The sequence below is a fragment of the Artibeus jamaicensis genome, unplaced genomic scaffold (genome assembly GCF_021234435.1).
Source record: "Artibeus jamaicensis isolate MK-2021 breed Jamaican fruit bat unplaced genomic scaffold, CSHL_Jam_final contig_467, whole genome shotgun sequence".
Lineage (NCBI taxonomy): Eukaryota > Metazoa > Chordata > Mammalia > Chiroptera > Phyllostomidae > Artibeus > Artibeus jamaicensis.
In genome coordinates, this window is record NW_026521845.1 from 298,308 (window position 1) to 323,501 (window position 25,194).

At 50.7% G+C, this 25,194-nt stretch overlaps 1 protein-coding gene across 2 annotated transcripts in view; it reads left to right on the plus strand.

The window, feature by feature from the left end:
• The window catches only part of PCNX2 (pecanex 2), a 197,055-nt gene that overhangs the window by 105,444 nt on the left and 66,417 nt on the right, over positions 1-25,194 (plus strand). For both annotated transcript variants that reach the window (XM_053667311.1, XM_053667312.1), the window contains exons 21-22: positions 1,557-1,734; positions 22,187-22,295. In XM_053667311.1, the coding sequence (XP_053523286.1) occupies positions 1,557-1,734; positions 22,187-22,295 (287 nt within the window). The remainder of the gene's footprint in view (positions 1-1,556; positions 1,735-22,186; positions 22,296-25,194) is intronic.

A 25,194-nucleotide genomic window follows, 5' to 3' on the forward strand; every position in this document is an offset into this window, starting at 1 on the left:
AACCCAGAAATGAGCCACCTCCCCTGAACACCAGAGCATCCCTGGTCCTGAGATGCATGTCACGGGGGTCCCTGCAAGGACTCGGCTGTCCCACGGGGATCCATGTACATACCTGGGGCTGTTGTCAAGGACAACCAGGCCCTCAGTCAGATTTTCACACCGATCGTCTCCACGGTCAGCAGCGCGGGAACGCCGGGGGCTCTCCATGCAGGTCCGTGAAAGTGTCCACACTCTCCCCAGACCTGCCTGTGACCCAGGGCCAGTGCCTCCCGGTGGGACCTCGGGCAGACCTCATGGGCGTCGGGGGAACAGTTACAGCCCTGGTCTGAGGGCACAGGAAATATCCAATCGTGGTGAATGCAATCACCAGCATTTCTCATGATGACAACATGACGGTTCTGAACCGGACAGGTGCAGAGACTTTAAATGACCTTTTTGAATCACCTCCTCCTGGGACACTAAGTCCTGAGCCCAGGGTCCTCTAGGCTTGGGGAACATGAGGCACGTCCCAGTTTTATGTGTTTAGTCAGAAAAAGAAAATGTCCCTCGCTCTCAAGTGCCACCGTTCTCTGGACAGCGTTCCCACCTCCGTCTTTCTTTTGAGTTTCCAAAGAGGCTGTTCTAATTGGGGGCATCTGGTTACAACACGCAGAGCCTCCTCCAGAGACAGACCCTCGAGCAGAGGGGTGCTCTGTGCGGCCATCCTGAGCTGCTGCCATGGACCGTCCAGCCTCACGGTCAGTAGGCTGTTCACGGTTGACCTCGTGACCTGGTGGAGCTGCACACGCAGCACCCGCTCCTCCCTACACAAGTCACTGACCAGCCTCCCTGGGCAAGAGCGTTCGGGTCAGTCCTCGAAGCCAAGTCCTGGTCTGGCTTTGCCAACCGCCATGGTCAGCTCTGCAGCTTAAAAGGCCAGAGGGGAAAATGTTGAGGACATGGTTTTCCACAGAAAGAAAGGGAGACCAGGGAGCTTACACTCATTGGAACAACAAGCATGCCGAGAAATACTGGAAGTTAATGTGTAAGAGTCAGAATGGCTTGATTAAGAGAGTGGGTTTTTCCTCTTTTCAGAATTTAATATTGACTACTATTACTTCACTGCTTCCGTAAGATTCTTTTATAATATAAGGCATCGGCCGAGCTGACCAAACAGGGACAGCGCGCTCTGATTTCTCACTTGGCGTTGAGCTCTCTGTGGAACCTGGCACAGCCTTCAGATCAGCCCCAGGGAGCTGGGGTCCTTTCAAAGGACAGGGGACAATGAGAAGCGTACGGTGGGAAGGAGCTGCCTCTAATGGCAGACTCTGTGTGGGAAGGCCCCTCCGGCTGAGTTTTAATCCCCGCTCAACTGGTGAGCGCTTAGACAAGACTCCAGCTCTGAGACTCAGTTTACCGTTCTGTCAAGGGAGGGTGATCACGGGGCCCCCAACTTGGCGTTCTGTGTTTACAAAGTGCAGAATGCACAGTGAACGCCGAGGAAATGTTAGCCATCGTTGCCCGCCCCACGGTTGGCGCGGCATCCATGGTGAGTTTTCCTCCTTCCGTCCCGACAGCTGGGACATCCTCCTGATGATCGTGGCCGGCATGAAGCTGCTGCGGGCCTCCTTCTGTAACCCCGTCCACCAGTTCGCGCACCTGAGCTTCACCGCCATCTTCTTCCGTTTCGACTGCCAGGCCCTCTCGGAGGGGTTCCTGCTGGACTTCTTCGTGATGTCCATTTTGTTCAGCAAGGCAAGTCAGCGCGCGTTTCTCTTTGTTTTAAAATGCAGTGGGTGCACTCCTCAGCGAACGGTGTAAGAGTTTAAATATTTTTTTAAAATACATCGTGAAATTATATTGAATTACATATGCACATTATACGCCTGCTGCCATTTCAAGAACATTCCCCATGGAATATAAATATGCTGTGTTATTTGCCAAAAATCACTAATTAATATGAATTAGCCATTAGTATTGCTTGAAAGTTTATGATTTTTGTCACTAACAGTCTCTTTCTAGAACTTTCCTAAATTTCAGAGGCTGTAAATTAAAGATTAGCAACAAGACATTAACATTTTCTTTTACTTTTCTCCTCCCTCCCTCCCTCTCTCTCCGTCCCTTCTTTCTCACCTACTCACTTAGCAAACGCTCCACATTTCCAGGTCAACTTGAGACCTGCTGCCGAGAGCTAGGTCCCCTGGCATATTTCCGTTCCCCGGCCTGTCTCAGGGCGAGGTTTCACCCGCTGTTAGTTCGCACGTGGACAATGAGAAAACCTCGTCACTGCTCAGGCAGGTGTGTGGGACGGTGTCAGACGTCTCACGGGAGATGGAGTCCTCCGGGCATTTGTGCGCTCGGCACCGTGACTGAGCCGGGCCGGTGCGCAGACAGGAGGAGGGACTGGGAGCGACCCTGGTGGGTCAGCTGAGGGACCCCTCCTTCCACACCAGCCTCCTCACCTGCCGCTCTCCGCCCTGAGATTGACTTAACCAACAACTCCCCCTTTTGCTTAGTGATTTTTATATTTTAAAGGTTTTTTCCCCAAAACATCATTTTTTTTTACCCTTTTTGAATCAGTTCTTTTATTTTTTCTTGTTATTACTTACCCTTCCTCCTATTGGCTTTCTCTCTTAGTGTTTTAGGGAACGGAAACTCGAAACTCAGATTGTTGGGGAAAATGCCATAAGTAATGACATCACCCCATGTTGCCTGTGTGTTCCTTGTTATGACTCCAGTCAAGGATTGTCCGAGTCTCTCCTGTGTCACTTGCCATTTGCTCCTTACTCCTCCTCCCGCAGCCTGCCCCATTTCCGCGTGTGGTTCTGGAACCCTGGCCTTGCCCGCAAACAGGTGCTCTCTGTCTGAGTTCGTCCTGGTCTGCATGCACTCGTCTCCTTTTTCTGCTGGTTCAGATCCCAGGCTTCCACAGCCTGTTTTCCTAAATGATGTATAAGTTCACGTTAGCTCACATAGTCGATGTAAAATGATCCTCTTACGATTCTCAGAGCACTTACGAGGTTTTGGTACATAATTTCACTGCTCACGGGGGCAGGAGCTCGCGATCAGATGCACAGTGTGCGCAGACGGGTGGGATTCCCGCCTCTGCCATCGCGTGGGTCTGACATGGTGACACCGGTATTTCTCTCTGAACCTCCGTTTCTTTAAAATGGAAAATGATGGTGCCAGTCTCACTGGGGATGTTTCAAAGATTAATTAATGTAACCGTAAAAGGAGATTTTAAGTGGAACATGCTTTTCAGGTAACAAGGCAGAATTTTCAAGCTATCATATGGAGAGAGAGAGAGTACGGAGCGGAGCGTGGCCGGTTTCCGCGCCGATCCTCTGGTTAAGCATCGTCCGGTGCAGTGAGAGGCCCCAGGGCCCAGCTGCGTGTCAGGGAGCAGGGAGGGTCTCGCTGTAAAAGCCTGAAAAGCATGGCTTCTAAACGACCCTACACCTGTGGCAGGGGCGGTGCTGTGGGTTTGCCGGAGCGCGGGGCCTGCCCCCACTGGGCCTGCTGGTCAGCCGAGAGCAGTGCCGCTGACCTCACGTGGCCCACGAGGTGCCTGGAGAAAGGCCTGCTGGGGAGACAGGAGAAAGGAGTTGTGGTCGCCTTCGTTCCTTCTCACCCACGAGGACGCTGAGTGCGTCCTGGGCATCACGTGGGGAGCGGGACCTGTCCGGACATAGTCTCAACCTAAACCCACGGAAATGTCTTCGCTGCCGGCATCCACTGCCACCACCATAACCTCTAAGGAGCACCAGCAAAAACGCCAGGCCCTGCACACAGAGCCGTGATAGCAGCGTCCTCATCTCCTCAGGCTGAGGGAACATCCGCACAAGTAATCTGAGTAGCCTGCTTTTCGGTGGGAGGTGATAACTACATCTAAAAGAAAAAAAAAGCAAGTGAGAGGAAAGCTGGAGAAATCAGCCTACTGAGCAAAGAGTCAGCCCCAATGCACCCTAACGCCTTCGGATGCCTGCTGCCTCCTGGTCTGGAGAGGCAGCAGTGTTTTTTCCAGAATGAGAAACAAGATCTGATTTCTTGACAAACCTACATGGTCAAATAAAGGGACAGCATTTGAGATCTTCCTGGAGAAGGAGCCAGGGGAAATCAGGGGCGGAGGACGGTGGTGGCGGCGCGGAGGCCCCCAGTTATTGCTTCCTGTGAAGATCCCGCCCGCAAATCCCAACTGAAGCTTCCCGTCCATGCTCCTCACGTCAGTAAGTCTTTTCAAAGACCTTGGGCACTCGTGTTCCTTAGAGGCTTTCTAGAAACCTGCAGTGTTGATCGCAGAGGCAGCCCTGCTCTTAAGGTTGGCCTTTGCCGTGTGGGTCGCTCTGTGTTCAGTAGACTCCCTGGTCCTGCTCACGGCAGTTCCCCATCTGACCCTGGCAGGAACCCCTAAGGCCTCCCGCACCCTGCTCCTGCTCTGCAGTCCAGAGGGTCCGGGTTGATTAGCCCAGCAGCCCCTCCCAGAAGGGCTACAGACGAGAGAAAGACACAGCAGGTCATCTCGTTTCCTTGGAAGAAAAGAGCTGCATGGATATAGGACTCGAGGTTGTTCTGAGTCAGCCACTCCTAATCCTTCAGGCTTTTGGGTAGAACAGAGTCACACGGTGAGAGAGAGAGAGAGATGATCTGCAGAGTGAGATCAAAGGACCAGGAGACCAGGGAATGGAGCAAATGGCTCCCAGGGGCCCTGCCTGTGTTACTGTCTGCTTTCCTCCCTGAATCCCCGAGAATGTCCCTCTGAATGCCCCCCGCCCCTGAGATCTGGCAAGTAAATGTTGACTGGTCTCGTCCATCTTCCAGATCTGGTAAAAAATGGGAGTCACAAGTTCCAAGGCCAGAGCCTAACCAAAAAGACTTCAGGCCTCCCCTAGTGGACAGAGAAGGAGGGACATCGGGTGGACAGCCCACCTGGTGGGTGTGGCCCTGCAGCCACAGGGCTCCCAGGGCTCCTTTGAGGAGCCAGGCCGTCCTTCCACACCCTCGTTCTCTCCGTCCCTCTCCTTACTCTCTGCTGCCCCATTAGTCGTTCTTTCAAGAATTAACTAACGTAATTAATTTGTAACATTTTCTGTACGCCTGTGTCTTTGGGGGACTGTAAGACACTCCAGGTGAAGACGTTTGGTTGCAAGGAACATCTGGTTGTGACAGGAACCAAGACGACAAAGGGCCTTTCATGCTCTCCCGCTGGTCCTGCAGGCTTCTTAGAATCCACCTAGTCTCGAAATTTTTAGTAATTTTTCGTTGTAAAATCGGGACTTGAAACAGCCATGTCAGAGGCTAACTCTGCTGGCATTTCCAGGCTGCGGTAAGTTCTGCAGGTCATTAGTTCAACACAGAGGCTAGCGCTGTTACCATTCAGGAAATTACACTCGATGGTGAGGTCGTTTTCACGTAAAGCCGTGTGGGTAAGAGCACCAGAGCCCTAGCGAGTGGCCGCGCTGTGGAGGACCGCTGTTAGCGTTCCAGCTATTTGAAGCCAGAGTTTCTACGTGGCATTCTGCTGCTTTTGTGTGTGCAGGTGGTAAGCCTCGCATTAAAATTGAACCACCTTTCTGGGAATGCAGCCTTTTGCAGAAGCATTTGTTTAAAATGCTTTGCACAAAAGAGTAATTATTCATTGAGCATACCTACGGTACTAGGCCCAGAGACTGTGAGCCAGGAGAACCACAGCAAGCCCTGACCTGGTGCTTTCCACGGGCCGGCGTTGATTTCCGCACCTCGCCCAGATGGACCTGCTAACCCTTCTGTGAGCTTCACAGCGCTGAAACAGGTCCGTTGCTCTGGGGCTGTAGTTGTGAGCCGCCTCCCCCTGTTTGGGGGTCTGGGAAGAAGGCCCATGGGTCAAGAGGTCATTGTAGTTAAGTGGAATGGCAGGTGACTATTCAGAGTTTCAGGAGGGCACAGAAGAGTGGTACCCAACTCCGGCCGGGAGCATCAGAAATGACAGTGCTTTGCTTACCTTGAGATCTGAGGGATGGGGCAGTGAGTCCGGTCAGGACGGAGGGAAAAGGGGGCTGCGTGGAGGGCACTGCGTGTGCAGAGGCCCGGGAGCAAGGTGGAGCCTGGCGCCTGCTGGGAATGGCACAGTGTTCGATAAGCCTGGTCACACGGGAGGAGGGCGGTGAGAGGCACTCGGGCAGCGTCAGAGTGCAGGCTGCCTTCCTGCGGCAGCTGGAGGTTGTTGAGCAGAGGAGTGAGGGGTTGGACTTGCCAACCGCTCTTGGCAGGAGTGAGCGAGAGATGGGGACAAGTGGAGGCCCGGAGATCGGTGGGAGAGCGCCTGGTTGTCCAGGCAAAACAGAGTGGGAGCTTGGCCTGTGGTGTGGAAATGTGGACTGGAGAGGGGGACACATTCAGGAGGCCGCACTGGTGACAGCAGGTGGCTGCCAGAGATGAGGGGAGGTGGGCTGGGGGAGGAACCGCCCTATCTGGGACTGCTCTGGGGTCTAGGGCTCCGGTAACCTAATGGTGTCATTAACTCGCTGAAGGGAAAAAACAGAAAGACAACTGCGGAAAAAGAATATTCGTCTCAGATGTGCTGACCCGTGGGCTGAGAATTGATGCCGACCAAGAGTAAAGGGTCTTGGGGATGGTTTTCCATTTCAGTATTTTAATTCACAGAACTAAGACATAAATGTATGGCTATAATAAAATTAGGGACACAGTGGAAAATACACAGAGAGTCTGTCTTTATATAGTTCCCTCACTCCTTAACTCCTCCTCTCTTTAGTTTAAACCAGTGTAAACTCTTTGGAATGATTCTTTTCATTCTGTTTTCCAAAGTATTTGCATGCATGTGTGCGCACACACACACATACACAAGTTGCACACACCTCAAATATTAATGGGGCTCTTCTTTACACATTTTTACTTCCATTTTTGCTTAAAAATAAATCTTAGAGCATTTCTATAGTATATGACATGGCCTCTTCTTTTTGATGCCTGTGTAATATTCCACAGCACATACTGTAATTTGACGAGTCACTTTCCTCGTTGAGAGACATTTGATTTGTTTCCAGTTTTTCTGTGGTAGTTGTGACTTCTGTGTTCACAAATTCCAAATGAAACTGGCTTAGTATAAACAGCAAATTTAATAATTCACATAAGTGATTGGATGGCCCAGAGGCTTAACTTGCACCATTGATGCTGTTTCTCTCTCCTTTTTGCTCCTGTGGGCTTTGTTCCTAAGCTGGCTCTGTCCATGTGGTGTGACTGTGGTCCCCCGCTTTCCTATAGCTCATAACCCCAGAAAGAAGAGAAGGTGTTTTTCCACAGAGTTTCAGCTGTAATCCTGGGGGACAGTCTCGTCGACTCCTTTCGTGTCCTGCGTTCATGTCTGAACAAGGCAGAGTGGCCAGAGGGATGCTGTCTCTTGTCAGCGAGTCCTGGGATTCTAACTATGTCCTAACTGAACTGCAGGCAGGGAGAGAGGCAGGGAGGGGAGACGTGCAGATGCGCCCGACCGCACAGTGATGACCGCTAACATCCTGCTCTGTGTGGGAGCCTCAGAAAGAGATTTCTGATTGGAGTTGCCAGGTCTACCAGATGTACACGAAAGGGCCTCAACAGGGAATCCTTCCGAAGGACGTACATGGCTTCCAACAAGCAGGACCAGCCTGTCAGGCACAGGTGGGGGAGGGAGGAGCAGCTGAAGGGATGGGGAAGGGACCCGTGAAACAAGATAAAGCACAGTGTAATGGTAAGCCAGGCCAGGGTTTCAAGAGAGTGGGCGTGGTCAGCACTGGCAAGGGCTTCACACCACACCCGAGACCAAAGAGTGGACACTGGGTTTAGCAAGGGAGACGTCGTGGGCGAGGTGGCCGACTCCGAGGGGCTGGCCCCGTAGAGTGTGTCCTGGAGGTCAGGAACGCCCTGCTACTCCCGCCGCGTGTCCCCCTCGGCCTCTGCAGGCCTCCTGGTTGAGTGAGCCCTCGGTATTTGTTGGCGGGTGACCGTGTCTGTTCCTTGGCCACTGGTCACTGTGTTTAAATGTGGGTGCCCCAGGCAGCTTTGCCATCTGTGGTTCAGTGAACCATCTTGAAGAAAAACTCCGCAGTCACAGCCCCTTCAGGGCTGTGGGTCTTTCACTGTCTGAGAAGAGGTCTGTAGCTGCAGATGTGACACTCTCAGCACGTGTGCACAATTCACGGTAAACACGCTGAGTATCTGAGATGCGCAGGGCGAGTGTGCGGTGTTTACTTAGTGCTGCCATCCCTGTGTTTAAGTCCAGAGCTTGATCCTTAATGAGAGTGGAGTTCTGACGCACTGCCGGCCGGGCAGTCGAGGACAACAGACGTCATGTTCTCGTCTCAGCACGGCCTCCCTGTGCCTCTTCCGATGTCTTGGTCGGGACCGCTGCACCCTCCTCTGGAGAGAGGCCCTTGCGTGGACTCGCTCCCGCTGTGCTGAGATGAGGCGGCGGCTCCATGCCATCTTTCTGGCTGAATAACGTTGGGTGCTGCTCTGCTCTCCACTTCGGTTTATTTTTAGCTGACTTTCCCTCACTGCGCCAAAGGGGGACTTGTCAGAGTCATTGATCTTCTTCATAATTCTGGAATCTTCAGCACAGCTGTCGCACAGTGTCCTCTCTGCCAGACAAGACCAGGTCCCGTAACCGCGTCAATCCAGTCGTTTAAAAATAACCCACTGCCCTTGAGTCGTCCTGGGATTGTAGAACTGATCAGTGAGTCTCGCAGTGCAGATGCAAATGCCAGCCAGTCCGCAAATGGTGCGGTGGGTCCTTAAGCAGAGTCTCCTCTGGTCAGAGAGGCAGGCGAGTTCCGTCTGCTTTGTCAGGAGTTGCCGGTGCTCGGGGAGGTGCTGTGCCCAAACCGAAGCGAGGAGACTTGCGGCATCTCATCACTCAGTATAGGGAATGTGACTCTACAGCTGTGAAGGAGTGATTAGTAGTTGTCACTACCACCACTTCGTCAACTGCCCAAAGAAGGGAGAGACAGAAGGGTACAAACAGCGAACAGTTAAGGCACCTCATTGGGGACTCGAAGTTCTGCCTGCCGGTCTGAGCTCCTCACTCAGAGGTGACCTTTGGAGATGCGCCCGGCGCCGACTCCATTCACCGCCTCCCCTCTGCCGCCTGGCACTGCCACCCCTTCCCTGGGTCACTGCGACGGGCTGGAAGGCCCCCGCTTCTGCCCTCTCTGCCCTGCAGCCTGTTCCTAACTGAGCAGCCGGAAGGAGAGTTATTTTTTAAAATAAACGTATTTTGAAATAGTTTTAGATTTACAGAGACTTGAAGACAGTACAGAGTTCCCATATGCCCAGACTCAGTCGCCCCTGTTACAGACATCAGACATGACTACAGAAAATTGGAGTTGTTATTGACTAAAGCCCGTACTTAATCGGCATTTCCTGAATATCTTAATTGGATACGCCTAGGGACCTGTGTGTGTGTGTGTGTGTGTGTTCAGTCCTGCTTCGGGTTCTTGTACTTTTTCTTCTAAAGCACAAACCAGATCTTGCCCCTGCTCAGCGCCCTAAAATGGCTCCCCATTTCCTGTAGAGTAAAAGCCAACAGCCCTTGCCCTGACCCACTGACTGGCACCAGCTGGCTCCCCATTACTGCTCTGGACGCCTCTGCTGGCCTCCCCTGGCTCAGCTCAGCCGCCCTTGCAGGCCGTCCACTGGGAGGGGCGTGCTGTCCTCCCAGAACCCTGGCTCTAGCTGCGGCCTCTGCCTGAAAATGCCCCTTCTCGGATACCCACTGGGCTCGCTGCATCGGCTCCCCCACAGCTTTGCTCAGCTGTCCCCTCCTCGGTCAGCCCGACGCCCTGCTTTCACGTTGTACCTGGCCCTGCTCTGCCCTCCGCTCAGCCTCCCAAACCTTCCACACTGCTCCATTTTTGCCTATGTACAGGCATCACTTTCTAACATGGTCCAAAGTCACTCTCAGCCAGACTTGTACTTGGGCCCATTCCCTGTCTGCCCAGGCACAGGATTAATGAACAGTTTGCGAAGGTTCACAGCCCCTGCTGCAGCAACACAGGGCACCTTCTGGGCTCTTGGAGATACACAGTCCCTTGTCGTTGCCACTGGGATTTCACAGACTCAGTGACAGAGAACACAGGCCAGTGCCTCTGTGTTCCCAAGAGAACTGGAAACTCCTCGAGTGGCAGGACCACGGGTGCGCTTAGTAATTTCCTCCTTCCTGCAATTTCTAGCAAAATGAGGGCTCCGGGTGATTCCTCAGTACGTATTGATTGAATTCAGTCGAGCGCTCAGAGATGGAAAAAACTGGCTTTTGAGAAATGAAGTCCTGGTTTGGATGTGGTGGCCAGATGACATTTCACTGTCTCAGGGAGAGGATGACTCACAGTGCAGGGACAGGGGAGGACATGGGGGGGGGGCTTTAGATGCAGCATGTGGGGCACTCAGAGTTCCCTCCTTGCATGGTCCCGTGTGTGTTTTGATTTCTTGGCTTCCTATAAATTTCGCTCAGCTGCCTCACCACCGCCTGTGGTCCCGCTCACAGTGGGGAGCCCGCGCGGAGCCAGCGGAGCCGGCTGCTCTTCTGGGCCTGGAGTCCTCGAGGCTCCTCCAGGAGCCTGGGTAGATGGGTAGAAACCATCCGCTTCCAGCTGTAGATTCATCCACCCAGTGGTGACAAGCAGACACATCCTACTGGGCAGCCCTGTACGTGTGGCCACTACCAGGACCCCACTCTGTGGTGTTGTGTCTCTGCGGGGAGGTGCCCCGGGCAGCTCCGCGCATCCTTGAGTGGAGATTTATAGCCCAACACATAGCTTTGTTGTCTCCCACTCCCCCGTAGAGCACCCACACCCCAGGGAGGTAGTTTCCTTAATCAAACCACAGGGCAAGGCCCTGTAATTCATCTCCAGGGAGGGGGCGTGGGCCAAGGTGAACACTGTCAGCGCCTCTGCCTCTCCCCCTGCAAAGTAGGGGTCAGCCCTCCTTCCCACCTGCGACATCGAGCCTAGTATGCAAGAGTTGGACCCTCTCTCTTCATTTTCCCCGTATTCTCATGCCAAAGTATACCCTAAGTACATGGATTTAGTCACGCTGTTCAAAGATCCACTTACTCAAACGTGTGTCTGTCAGTGTGTCGGGGATCTTTATGGGCCCCCATTTTTTTGAGCCTGCACCTTTCCCGCTGAAGGCGGCTGCTCACTGGCCGCACGTTGCAGTCCTGCCCATCAGGACACTGCTGATGGGCTCTCGGAACTGAAGAGACGCTGCCCGCGAACCTTGGCAGAGACGGGGCAGCGATGTGTGTTGGAGACACAGAGAGGCTACTTGGGCGGCTTCGGGGAACTCCGGGGAGGGGACAACTGTAAATCTCTTCCCTGGAAGAGATTGGTTTTATTTGTTACAGAAAGTGCTGCTCTTTTTTTATTTTTGAAAGAGACATTCACTGGGTGTAGAATTCTACGTTGACAGTCCCGCCCCTGCTTTGGCACTTTTAAAACGCGACTCCATCGTCTTCTGGCTTACAGTGCAGACGAAGCCTCTGTAGTCTTTACTGTGGCTTTCCCGTACGGAACGTGTCTTTTCCCGTTTTGGCCGCCCTCGAGATTTCCTCTCCGTCTTCTGTCTTTAGCAATTTGATCATGACGCGCCTCCTTCTGCAGGACTCGCTGTCCCTTACCTGTTTACTCATTTGTTTGCTTGTCCGGGTGTTTGTCCTCCTTGGTGTTATCCGATATTCTGGAATCTGTGGCTTGGCGTCTGGCATTATTTCGAAATTTTCCTGGTTATTATTTTGTCAGGTACTACTTTGGCTTCCTCTTTTTCTCTACTTTCTCTGAGGCTCCATCTGTGCACACATTAGTTGGGTATTCTCTGCAGCTTTTGGATCTTCAGTAATGGCTTCCTTTTTGAATGTGCTCAGATTTACCTTTGTGTTTCACTGTGGGTTGTGTCTCTTGACCTGTCTTCAAGGTTGCTGGTTCTCTCCTTGACTGTGTCACTGTGATGACCTACTGAAAGCATTCTGTATCTCTTCCTCTGTTTCCCATTTTAATTTTCCACTCAAGTCTTTTCTTTACAGTTTCCACCTCCTTGCTGAAATTGGCCATCTAATCTTCCATATTGCATTTCTTTTCCACTAGACCCTAACATACTTCCATACATCTGTTTCATAGCTGAGTCTTGCTCTGATTGCTGCTTTGTCTTTTAGGGAGTATCTATTCTTTTCTTGCCTTTTGCGTGCCTTACCGTTTGTTTTGTTCAGAGCGGGTCATCTTTTAGAGGACTACAGAGAATAAAGTAAATAGATCTTATGCTTGGAACTGAGCATGCCTTTACTTCTGCTAGAATTTTAACGCACAAGTAGGAGGCTGGCCAGGTGGGGGGCTGTTTCGTTGTTACTATGGTTACCTGCAGGGCACCAGAGGCTGCAGCCCTCCAGGTGGGGAAGCTGTGATCAGGCTGGACCTGGTTTGAGGGAGCAGCATCAGCTCGGTCCTCAGCTGCAGGTCCACGCTGCAGGTCCCTGGCGCATCTCCGGGCTTGCCCTTGTGCTTCCGGCCCCTCCCTCACCGAACCTGCTTTGGCTTTCACTCGAAACTTGTTAGCTTGGTGGTGGGAGGTGAGGGTAGAAGGGGAGGACCTTCTCTGTCTTCTAATGCGGACTTGGCCTTGGGCCTTCGCAGTGTCCCCTTGACTCGGACATGTCCTGCTCAGTCCTCCCGCCCCTGTGGGTCCAGCCAGCACTGCCTCGAGTTCCTTAGGAGTGGGATGGTTCTTATGGTCGTTCTCTTCCCCCAGCTGCGGGGCGTTGTCCCCAGGGCCTCGAAGAGAGCCGTGCGTGTTGACTTTTCCTCCACAGGCTGACCGTGGTGCATATGGGACATTGGGAGGAAGGGGCCGGCAGAGTTCTGTGCCCGTGCGCCGGCCGGCCACTTCCTTCCCCCGGGTCTGTGCCATTCATACCTTTTCTCAGGGTCCCCTCAGTCTTTTCCATGAGCTCCTAGTGGAGTTCACGGAGAAGGGACTCGCAGTTCCTACCCACCCAGGGGCTTCATTCTCAGGGCCCCACCAGCCGCACTCGGCTGTCACCAGGTCATCAGTTCTTCGGGCCAAACTCTTCCTACCAGGGTCTGTTTGTGTCTGCCCCAGGTGAGCGATTACTTATTTTCCCCACACTCCCTGAAGGTGTCTGTCTGTCTGTCCTTTGGCTGTGGCCTAGGTCACTGCTCCACGCCCTAGTCCTCCGATGGGGTGAAAAAACCAGGCATGAATTTGAACTGTATCTGCCCTTTTTTTTCTTGTAAGGGTGGGAGGAATGCTCTTTATAGCTTTGTGCGTCCCAGAGAACAGACCAGAAGCCCTCTGAACTGCTTTCGAATTCGACATGAACTGTGATCGGTTTGGTGTGTTAGTCAGAATGCTTTGACGGCACGTGACAAAAACTGAAAAGAAAGCTGTGTTCATTGAAACACAGCCACAGCCGAGCAAACAGCGGCAGCAGGGCTCTGTCCCGGTGCTCTCTCCTGCTTGCTTTTGCTGGATTCTGTGGGGCTGGTTCCCACGCACCTACTCTTCACACAGGAGCAAGGCAGGGGCCAGAAGCCCCGCCTTCTCATGGCAGCCCCAAGGCGCATACCCCCTGCACCTGTTCTGTACCTCGGACTCTGCTTCCTCCTGTAACACTGATCATCAGACTGTGATGGCGGATGTCACACTCTGGCCGGCCGAGCATGGGCCATGGGTCCAACCAGGGATCGGGGTCAGGGTCAGGGGACTGCGCTGTGTTACCAGCCCCTGCATTAAGCCCCATCTTAGATGAGTGTGTGACATTTCCTTCAGCTGTGGTTTTAGTTAATTTTTGCAACCCAGGTGTCTGTTGGTACTGTAGCAACTCCATGGACCGTCTGGCAGAGATGAAGGAGTATTCGATGTGAGGTGCAGCAGTGCGCACCAACGGTAAACACGTCCGTGAGGTTTGAGGTGGAAAAACCAAGTTTCAGAACAGTCTGTGTTGCTAATTCAATTTAAGTAAAAAGTATGCACATGCACACTCACACATATGCCTGTATTTCACATGTGTACGTGCAGAAAATGCCAGAAACCAACCGTTAACTGTGGCTGGTACTAGAAGTTAGGTCAGAATGAAGTGGGTAGCAAGAACTTTCACTTTATAATTCTGAACCGTTTGGTATTATTAAAGTGAGACTGTGTTATTATATCTGTATTAAAAGACCGTACATTTTGAAAGTGTAGGTGCGTAAGGCAGGAACATCGCCGTAGGAGTCCATTTGCATGAGCACTGGACTGTGTGTGAAACGTTGCCCAGGTACGGCGTCAGGGAGAGAAGGTAAGCCAGATACCTGGGAGGGGTGTGCGGGTGGGATGGACAGGGAGCCGTTCCAAAAAGATGGAGGAAAAGCTGCCTCATCGCTGCTTACATCACATCATTTGTTTCTCTTATTAAAACGCGGTGCAGGTAAAAGCAGCGTGTGCCTTGAGAGGAGACTTGTGAACTCAGTCTCCTCCCCGAAAGCACAGTTCACGATCCGTGGGGTTTTGGTGGACCTTTGAGAGGAAGGAAGCCCCCCAGAGACAGGATCCAGCGACCACCTTTTCCCCACCAACAAGAAATAAAGCCCAAAGGCTTTAAAGGTTAAATAAAGCCCAAAACACTTGTGGGGAACCTGTGTCACATACAGAGTAGTTGGATGAAAGCAAAAATAAAGAACTCAAAGGGTTAAGGAGTTGAAAGAAGGCAGAGTGTATGCAGAAATGTATCATCTTCACCACCTCATTCCAAGGCCTGTGTGGGCAGGATGTTTGGAGAACAAGCATAACACTCTCTCACCAGTCCCTTCCTCCGATGTTTCTTCCCTGCTGACGTCCACGCCCCCTCCTTCCTCAGTGACCTGCTCCGCAACCCGAAACACACACCGTCTCCTGATTCTGTCGAATCCTTGACTCTTGGGTGTCTCAGCCAGACCTCCGGGAAGTGTGCATTCCCACCTCTTGGTGGATGGTAACATTTCAGTGTGTCGTGGGGGCTTCGTTTGCATTTATGGATACACTAATGAGCAGTTACAAAATATGACCCTAACTAATATTTTCTGTCATGTTCTCTTAGGGGTCTGAAATTGCCTGGCTGAATAAGGTCAGCTAATCAAATCCACCCTGGTTGCATTTTCTGTTATTAGCTCCCATTCATTTGCCTAAATAGGTCCCCCCTGCTGGCGCTCCCTCACTGCATCGGCCCTGTTCCTCTTTTTAGTTACAATTTTCCAAACTGCACTATGCAGATGATAAACTATTACCCTGGTGGCTTTCTCCTTGCCTAGTTTTCACTCTCCTTCACAGTTCTATTTTCACTTTATTGTTGTAGGTTAATCAGATTCCTCCTGTTTAATACCTCTTGCCTGAAAAAATTCTGCTATTATTTTACATTTTATCATTAAATACAGTGTGTACTGCAAAATAACATGCATTTCCTTCATCAGGTTTAAGAAAAAATATTTTATTACTGGGTTGCCAGGGATTTTTCTTCATTGAGTATTGAATTTGTTTTCTGTCATTCTTTTTGCATCAATTAAGCATCATACAGTTTTTCTTTTCTCACTTTCTTTATTTTTAAAAAGATTTTATTACGCATCATATGGTTTTTTAGTTTTTTAGGGAGGAGAAGGGAAGGAGAAAGGGAGAGAAACATCAGTGTGTGAAACATCAGTGGGTTGTCTCTTGTGCGCCCCCTACTGGGGACCTGGCCCGCAATCTGGGCATATACCCTGTCCAGGAATTGAACATGAGATCTTTGGATTCACAGGCTGGTGCTCAACCCACTGAACCACACCAACCAGGGCTACTTTCTTCATTTTTACAATACACTATCATTTTTCTAATATTAAAATCTTATGAGATGAACCAAATTTGATTATGTTTTATACATTTATAAATTCACTTTGTAAATATTTGATTGAGAAATTTTGCATTTATAGATGAGAACATCTGTATCTTTCTCATAATATTCTTGTTCACTTTTTATATTGAAAAATACTCTCCCAATCTAGACTGTGAAGTTTTTCAAGGCTGTATATTTCCCCTTAAACTGCTTTAACTGAGTCCCACAAATTATGATTGATACCACTACTTTTCTTTGTCATTCATTTTTAAATATTCTGTAATTTTGACTATCTTTTATTCTCAGTTAATTCAGTGTTGTGTTTTTTTATATTTGAGTGCTGACTTTGTGGTTGTTATTGATATTGTTATTTTGTCTTCTTTTTACTGTTGACTTCTAATTTAATTGCAAAGCAATTAGCATGGTATCATTTTTTAGTATTAGCTAAGACTGCTTTTGTCCTTTAGTAAGTCATATCTTGTCAATGTACATGTGCTTGAAAATTACATTCTTTCTCCTTAGTTAGCCGCAACGTTCTAGTATACGTATCTCTAAAGCTTATTGATTCTATTTATTTATTAAACTATTGTTTTCTGAGATGCCTGTCTTAAAATCTCTCTCTAGGATTGTAGATTCATTCTAATCTACAACCTCACCCTAATTCTGTTCATTTTGATTTTACATACTTGAGGGCATGTGGTTAAGTATACACATTCCAGTTGTGTTGTCTGTCTGTTGACTCTTCCCTTGTACCGTTGTGTACTGATTTTTATTATTTTTAGAGTAAAAGTCAGTTTTTTCTAATGTTAATAGAGTTAAGCAAGCTTTCTTTCAATTAGGCTTCACCTGGTATCTTTTATTTTCTCTTACCTAAGACTCTGTCATTTTAATATTTCTTTTAAAGCACCCATGAAACAAGGTTTTTCTTTTTAATATGGACTGTGTACTTTAGTAGGCAGATTTTGTCTGTTTATATTTATTGTGATTACTGATGTTTTATTCTATCACGATATTTTTTGTTCTATATTTAGTGACTTTTCTTTGTTTCCCCCACCCCACCGCTTTTTCCTTGCTTTTATTGAATGGAATGGATTTTCTTTGATCTCATTTTCTAACATTTTGGAGTTTGGTTATTGTGTTTCTGGTCCTTTAGCACAATGAATCCATTTTGTTCCATTCCTTCTTGAACATTTTTCTACTCCCCAAATCACCACCTTTGCCTCAAAATGCCCGATAGTTCTCCCCACCTCTTTTCGTTGCTGGCTCTAACCCCACCGAGTCCATTAACCTGTTCCCCCTTGAACCTCTAAGTGTCTCCCCGTCCTTTCTGGCCACTTCCCAGTTGCTCCTGAGCCCCCTGCTTCTCCGCGTCTCGGATGTGGAATTCAGTTCACTTTTATTTTGTCTGCCAGTCTCTGTGGCTCCTTTCCGCCTCACGGGTCCCTTCAAGGTCAAGCCTTGCTGATTACAAATTTTGGGTAGAGTTTTCTGAAGTCCATTCTTTCTGAGAAGGAAGCTAGCTGAATCTGACAACAAAATGCAAAAACAGGGGGGGAGGCAAGTGATGGAACTAACCTGGGGGCTGGTGAAGCTGGGATGGGGGAGAGGCGGTGCCTGGGGCTGGAGGCAGTTCCACTTCCATCCGGTCGGGGGAGGTGTGGGCAGCTCCCCAGACAAGGCCCAGCGCAGGGACGGTCAGTGAGTGGTGAGTCTCTTCACCAAGGGGGGGCCCCAAAGGAAGGGCAGCACACGCCTTACTTCAGTGTGTGAGTGAGGAGATGTGTTGGGGTCCCCTGGACTTGGTGACCCTCTCTTAAAACAATTGTGGGTTGATGCGGATTGGGTTCCCTATCTACAGCACAGATGTAGTGGCATGTCTGTGCCTAATTGAGAGGATATTTCCAAAACAGGTCGCTTAAAATGAGAGTACTCATGGTGTTTTTCTTTGGAAACAGCCAAAATTGCTGTGACTTCCTGTGCTCTGATTGTAGTTTGGGGGTGTTTTTTTATTGTGTGTGGGGGTTTTTTTTGTTCTTGTTTTTTTAGCAAAGAGACCCAAGCGACTTTGTTTTCTCTAACAGTCACACTTGGGTGACTGTAGCTTATTGTGCTTTGAGGGGGCTGAGGTTTAAGGTCTTGAAAGCAGAAAGTTAGGAATAAGAAAAGCTTCATGAAAGCCTCAAACTGTCTTCCTGCAGGATCATGGATAAGCTAATGGGGTTTCCATTTAAAATACTTCAACAGAATGTTCCATTGCATTGGCAGGGCTGACTAAGAAAGGTGCTGGTATTACATCTTACTTTACATGCTTTATTATTTTATACACAATGGCCTAATATGAGGCCTAAAGTGCATCTTCATACGTGCTTCTAATTAATAACGGTGTTCAGGTTTCCTTTTGTGCTCAGAGGTTACTTTTTGACGTTCCAGATTTTTCCTTCTTTCACTTGGGTGCACCCAGGAAGATGAGGACACAGTAGGGAGGGAAAGTAGGAACTTAGTCTTTCTGTCGTGGGCACACGTTGAGGAATAACACACGAAAACCGTGTTGATGTTCAAGGAGCTGCGCGTTCAGGAGGCACAGGTAACCCGGTGGCCTGTCTTTCTGGGACCCACAAGAGTGTGTCCAGGCTGATAGGGCTGTATCGTCTTTCATGAATGGACGTTTGTACTGGAAAGCGCGTTCCAGGACAGAGCAAGCCCTTCACCACTGGGCAGCTGGAGAAGAGGTCCCTGAGGGTGGCTGCAGCCCCCGTGCGTCACGCCCACCCCTGTGACCCTGCTGCCCCCAGGCCATCAGCGGGAAGGCCTGTGGGGGGACCCTTGTCCAAGGCAGGTACTCCTGCCACTGTCCTTCAAGACGACTCCCAGGCCCCAGGCCACGTGCGGAGGGCTGGGGGCAGAAAAGCCACCCGATGGAGACTTTTCCCAGAGGACTTGGCCTCTCGTTTTACAAGAGCCGGTGACTCCCGTCTGTCCCAAGCAGCTCACGTGGCCTCTCTGCGCCTGTCTGCGCCCGGCTCCCTCCTCTGAAGAAGGGGAGGACCTGGACTTGGTGAGTTCCGCTGCTCAGAGGGGCGTCAGCATTTCCTGATTGTGAGCTAAGCGCACCCTCAGCATAAGACTTGTCCTCATACTCACTTGTCAGATTCTTACATTGCCCCGACAGTGGCCAGGCACTGCTCTGCGTCCTGGCAAAGGTGAGGTCATGTGATCCTCAGGCGGCCCTGTGAGGAGGTGCTATCCATCCCACGAAGGGTGGGAGCTGGGTTTCGAACCCGGGAAGTCCTCCAGCCTGTGCGACCTCTGGCCCGCGCTCCTCACCATTGCACTGCGTTGGCGCCTGACGTGCCCACAGCACGTGCTCCTCCCGGTGGGTGTTGCTGAGAAGCCCCCAGTGACTCTGTCTTGGGGGAGCCAGAGATACAGAAGAGCTGGCATTCGGGGGAGCAGCCTCCTTCCATGGCTGAGAACAGCAGAGTCTGCTTTTTGACCTGCCAATTGGAAATCTTCCCCAAAGCTTACGTTTTATTCTTCCCAGTGTCTGTGAAAATAAACAAGACATAGAGACACATGGAAGAAGAGCAAAGATACCCGCGACCTTGGCTGCCATTCGAGCTGGAGAAGGCCCGTCTCTGAGGACTGGTTTTGCTTATGTGTAAATGTGAGTTTTGTGCTTAGCAAAGAGTAATTGTAATGAGTCGTTTAATCATAATGCAGCCCAGATGAACTTGCTGGAGCTTTAAACTTGCAGACGAGGCTTTCCCCGGGGCCGCCTGTCTGAGGGTAGTTGCTATGCCTGACCTATTTACCAGCTTTTTCAGGAGGCAGAATCAAAACCTCGCAGGATGTAACCAGACACTGAAAACCCAACAGGAGTGACTGTCCACCACCCACGGTTCATTCTTAGGGCACTGGAAGGTCACCCGTCACATACAGTCATCTCGTCTGTGCTTCCGGTTCTCACCCAAGCAGGCTGGGTGAGAAGGCTAATAGAAGGCTAATTCTTCATAAATCGCCTACCAGTTCTTAGCGGAGCAATTGGAAGCCTTCAAATCCAGAGGTATTTCATCTCATAGAGGTTGGTTAGCCATAAATGAGCAAGGTAACCAGAAGAGCCCACCGCCGTCTTCCAGGGGCTTTGCGTTTGGTGTGCTCTGGAGCCCAGTGTTTGCGGCTTCTCGTCTGCAACTAGCATCTCCTCCTCGGGTTGGGTCAGTGGTGGGATTGGAAGGAAATGGTATTGGTCTTTAGAAGAAACCTATTGACAGAAGGAAGCCGAGCATCTGAGTCTGTGTTCAAACTGTCACCTCCCGGTCTGTACGAGGCCCTGTGGACTGGTAGAAACCTCGTCGCTGTTTTCCACGGGAGCTGACGTCAGGCTGACAGCGTAGCTGAGTGAACCGGGTTCTCTCTCATGTCAGCGTCTCCAGGCACTGGGAGCTGGACGTGCCATCCAGTGTGGGCGCAGGAGGCCCACCCAAGCCACGATTAGAACGGAGGTGGCCTTTCCGAAGCTCTGGGAAGTCAGCCCTCTGGTGGGTGCAGAGGAGAGGAAGTGAAAGTCATTGGCAAAAACAAACACCCAGTTGTCTTCCCCAGAATTCATATTCCGTCCCAGTTCTCAAGTCCAATTCTGTCGCTCGCTCCTCCATTTTTCCCTTCGTATGCTCCCTTTGTCCTCCCTTTCTCTGCTTCTTTGTCCCTCCCCCCGTCCCTCTCCCTGTCCCTCCCCCTGTACCCCGCTTCTCGCCCAGGCTCTCTGCCCCTCTCGTTCCCTGTCACCAGGGCAGTGGCTGCGTCCCTGGTGGGCACAGCGAGAGCCCCGGGTTATACACAGCCACGTGCCCGCAGCTGCCGAGAATCCGTGTTGGCCGTGCCTTTGGCAGAACCCGTGTTTGGCTCATCCGCTGTGGCCTGCCCGACGATGTTTAATTCTACTGTGAAGTTGTTCTCTAGAACCAGGCTATTTGGGAGAGTATGGGACAGGAGAAGCGAGAGGGGACTTGGAGGGATTGCAGTTGACCTTGTGTAGCTCCGTACGCTTTCACGGACCAATTCAGAGGAACGTCGTGTTTTGGTTCCAAGTCACGAGGTTGGCCTTTCACCGGGGGCCTGAGTCATCCTTCCCTGATGGTCCTATTTCCCAGCCTTTGTCTTCGTTTCACTGTGGTCTCCTATGGTCTGTGCAACAGCTACGGAGCCTAATTAAGAATTCTGATTTTTTTGCCCTGGTCGGGTGGCTCAGTCGGTAGGAGCCTCATCCCTACACCAAGAGGTTGCAGGTTTGATCCCCGGTCGGATCGCATTACAGGAGGCAACTGATCCATGTTTTTGTCTCACATCGATGTCTGTCTGTCTGTCTGTCTGTCTCTCTCTAGCCCTTCCTCTCTAAAATCAGTAAATATATCCTCAAATGAGGATTAAAAAAAATAGAATTGTGATATTTTCCCTCTTTTTACATCATGGCCTTGGTGAGTGTGTTTTAGTGTCTAAAACGTTCCTATGCTTGCCAGCCTAGGAACACCCAGTCCGGCAACGTTCTGTGTGAGTGGGGAGTGTCTATGGGGTTTCGGGAACGTCCCACTAGCGTACATACGGACACCGTGTGGAAGTGACGGCAGCGGACTTGGGCATCTGGGACTCGTCCGTTAGTTCGCACCGCGAGGCAGAGGGCTGCAGCCAGGGCGGTCGGTCGCTCTGCATCCATCCCACACATCCGTGCTCCGCATCTCCAGCCCAGACCACTGAGCACTCCACCCTCCAAGTTCATCCTCAGTGCACAGGAGGTCTCTTCTCTCCAGCTCTGCTTCTCCCCAAAACTTAGGTTTTCCCGTGCTGGCTTGTCTGACACATGTGACAACTTCCACATCCTATCTAGGTGTCTAAAGCACCTGTGCCTTATAATTCAGTGCTTTGGAGCTATTTTCCCAACAAGAGCAGCTGAAGACCTAAGATGAATCTGATACACAGAAACCTGAGCAGTGTCAGTGATGACAAGTGTGCGCGTGAATCTCCCTCTACACGACCCAGTGTGCAAGCGGGGAGGCCAAGCTACACGTGTTTCTCTAAGAAAGGCAGCGAGATCCATGGTGTCGATCCGTGAGCTGAGATAAAAATCAACCTGGTGAGATGAGGTCATGCTAGGTTTCCTCTGACCACCTCGTGTCCGTTTTCAAATGTCCTTAAGCAGGTGCCTCGCATGTAGGACAAAGCCAGGCGAGAGCAAGCAGCCAGCAGCCCTTTCCCTGCGCCTCCCTAACCGGACGGGGCCTGGGTGCTTTAAAGGACGTCGGCGCCCCTGCCTGTGGTCGTCGCCTCTGACGAATCTTCCTCTCCCTCCGCTTTCAGCTCGAGGACCTGCTGCAGAAGCTGCAGTTCGTCATGGCGTACGTGGCTCCCTGGCAGATGGCTTGGGGCTCCTCGTTCCACGTGTTCGCTCAGCTCTTCGCCGTCCCCCGTATCCTTTCCGCTGCCGCTGCCACCGCGTGTCGCAGCTGCAGGCCTTTCAGTGGAGCTGCACTGAAGCACTTGAAGGCTTCACGGTCCGTTTTCATGGGGGCGGGGCAGGCACTCCGGATTCCCGGTAGGACACTCGGCCTCAAAGGCTGCTGCCTAATTTTAAACTCTTCCAGCTTCTGAATGCATATTCAGGAGTCACTTTATCTTTTCTGACTCTTCCATTTCCCATGCCCAGGTCTGCCTTAAGGTATCCTGTCTTTCAAGTGGAAAATTATTGTTTAAGTGATTCTGTTGGTTTATATAGCACTACTTGCTGTACTTAAACATTGTGGATGGAGTTGATGTATTCAATGTATTGTTACAGAGTAGAGTGATGTTGTGTTATGATATAGTTTAGTTTTAGGTACTTAATACTAATGTTCAAAACCCCAGAATTCGGTGCATACAGAATTACCCCAACACTTGGAAGCCTAAGGAAATAATTTGTGGTTTTGTTTTGTAGTTGCTATTAGCCAAGAAACCTAGTTTTATTATTTGTAGTTTCATTTGGCTTCCTTGTATGTTTTTAAGCGTTTTCATCCTGAGAATTAGTTTTAATGTACTTCAAGACAAATTTGAGCCACTCGTTGGAAAGATCACTTTGATGCATTACAGTGTGTGGTGGGGGAGACACAGGGAGAACACACGCATGTGTTCCGTGGGGGAGGGAGAAGGGAGTGTATGTGGGGTGGTAGGGAGAGGGGGGAGGAGGGAGAGAGGAATAACATATCCTTCTTGAAAGGAGGGATTAAACAAAAATATCCTGGACTCAGGCCTAAATTTGCCCTCAGAGGTTTTCCTTCCCTCCGATGTAATACTTTCTAAACTTTTATTCCCCAGGATGTGGTACAAGGGCTACTTGCCCCGGAAACCCCTGGGGAGTTGGCTAACTAGACGCACAGTGTTAACATCGCGTTTCAGGGATTGGGTCCTGGGACCCCCGTCTCCACAAGCCTCCCTGGGGATTCATGTCCCCTGATGTGAGTGACCCCATCCTAGTCCCTGGCAGTCCGTCGTGGGTGCTGTTGGCTGGTTCTAAGGTCTGCTCCACTTTCCATTGTGTACACATTCCCCCAGATTTATTTATTAAAAAATAAATGGAAAGCTTGGAGGATCCTTTTATTTTTTTTCCAGAGTAAAACTGTCAGGAGACCAAATGTTGAGAAAGCCACTGTAGCTTATCTCAGCCGGACTGGTCCATTTCCCGCTCTGACCCCCTAAGGCACCATTTGGATGGAATGACAAACCGCTGCCCTGTATGCTCCCGGCTGGGCTTCGAGTTTTGTCCCTTAGAGGCCAGGACACTGACCGTGGTGACCTGTTGGACTCGGACACATTCGCCTGTTTTCTTGTTCATTTTTTTCTTTCCTCTCCATTTTTTTAGTTTCCTTTAAAACTTTTCTTCTATGTACTTTTATTTTGTTTTTTGTCTTTTCCTTTTCTGTGTGTTTTGGTTTTTTCTCAATTTCTTTTTATTTATTTTGCTGTTTTTATTTTGTTTTGTTTTGTTTTCATTTTTCTTCATTGTCTTTTTGTTTTTATTTGAAGTCAGCGTGTCTAATGACTTTGCAGCCGTCTCTGCGGAGGAGCAGTGCCAGACTGGCAGTCACACACCACCGCGCACCACCGGGAAGCAGTCCTGTGCACACGATCGGTCGGCACATTTTGACCAGCACAGACGTGGCTGTGAAAATCACTGATCAGCAAGGCTTCTCTGAAGTTTTTCCAGAAGTTCATTGCCTTAAGAGATTAAATCACCCCAGCGTCCCCAGGTTATTCGAGGTGATTGCCACCCAGGTCCAATCTTTCCTCTTCATGAGCACATGAGCGGAGGGCATTTCACTCAACTATCTCGAGAACTCCGGCCTGGGGCTGAGGAGGAAGCCGGAGCCAAGTTCCAGTGACTGGTATCAGCCGGGCCGTACTGTCACTGGCCAGGAATCGTGCCCTGGGCCCTGAGGCCAGAGAACATCCTTCTGGACAGTGAGCTAAATATCCAACTAACAGACTTTGGCAGTTTGGAATTGTCAGACCGTAAACCGCACACCTTGTATGGCACCAGGGCCCGTATGGCCTCAGAGATCTTGCAGTTCCAGCCCCACGACGGCCCGAAGGTGGTGGCCGGGACCCTGGGGGTCATTCTCCACCAGATGGTGATGAGAAACTTCCATTTGTGGGGAGGGCTCTGGGGAGCCGAAGCAGCAGGTTCTGAATGGGTAGTCCCATGGACCATATTTATGACTCTAAAATGCCAAAAAACGTTTAAAAAAAACCCCACTGTTGGCCCCAGCCAAAGAATGACCCTAGAAGATGTAATTCGTGACCCACGGGTCCACATGGCCAGGAAAGGGAGCCGAGGCCATTCAGCGAGCTGCCCTGGGATGGCACAGACCCCGGTTAACAGAAATAACGGAGAACCTAGGGTTTGAGTGGCACAAGGTACGGGAATCAGTAATGGGAAGAGAATGTCTCAAGATGTAGAGCCCGTTCCTGATCCTACACACCACGGAGAGCAAGATGGAGGGCCGCACGGTCAGAGCGAGGCCCTGCCCAACCTCAGTCTCTCCACAGACCCAGAGGTTCAGGCATCAGGGCAGAAAACCAATAAGTCTGCCAGTCACCCCACCAACCCGAAGTCAAGAGTGCCCTATCTCCTGCCTATTGTGGAAGAGAGGATGACCCTTCCCCCAGACAGCCTGGATTCAAGGGTGACCTTCCCCCCAGACAGCCTGGATTTGAGAGTGACCTTCCCCCAGACAGCCTGGATTTGAGAGTGACCTTCCCCCAGACAGCCTGGATTTGAGAGTGACCTTCCCCCAGACAGCCTGGATTCGAGGGTGGCCTTCCCCCAGACAGCC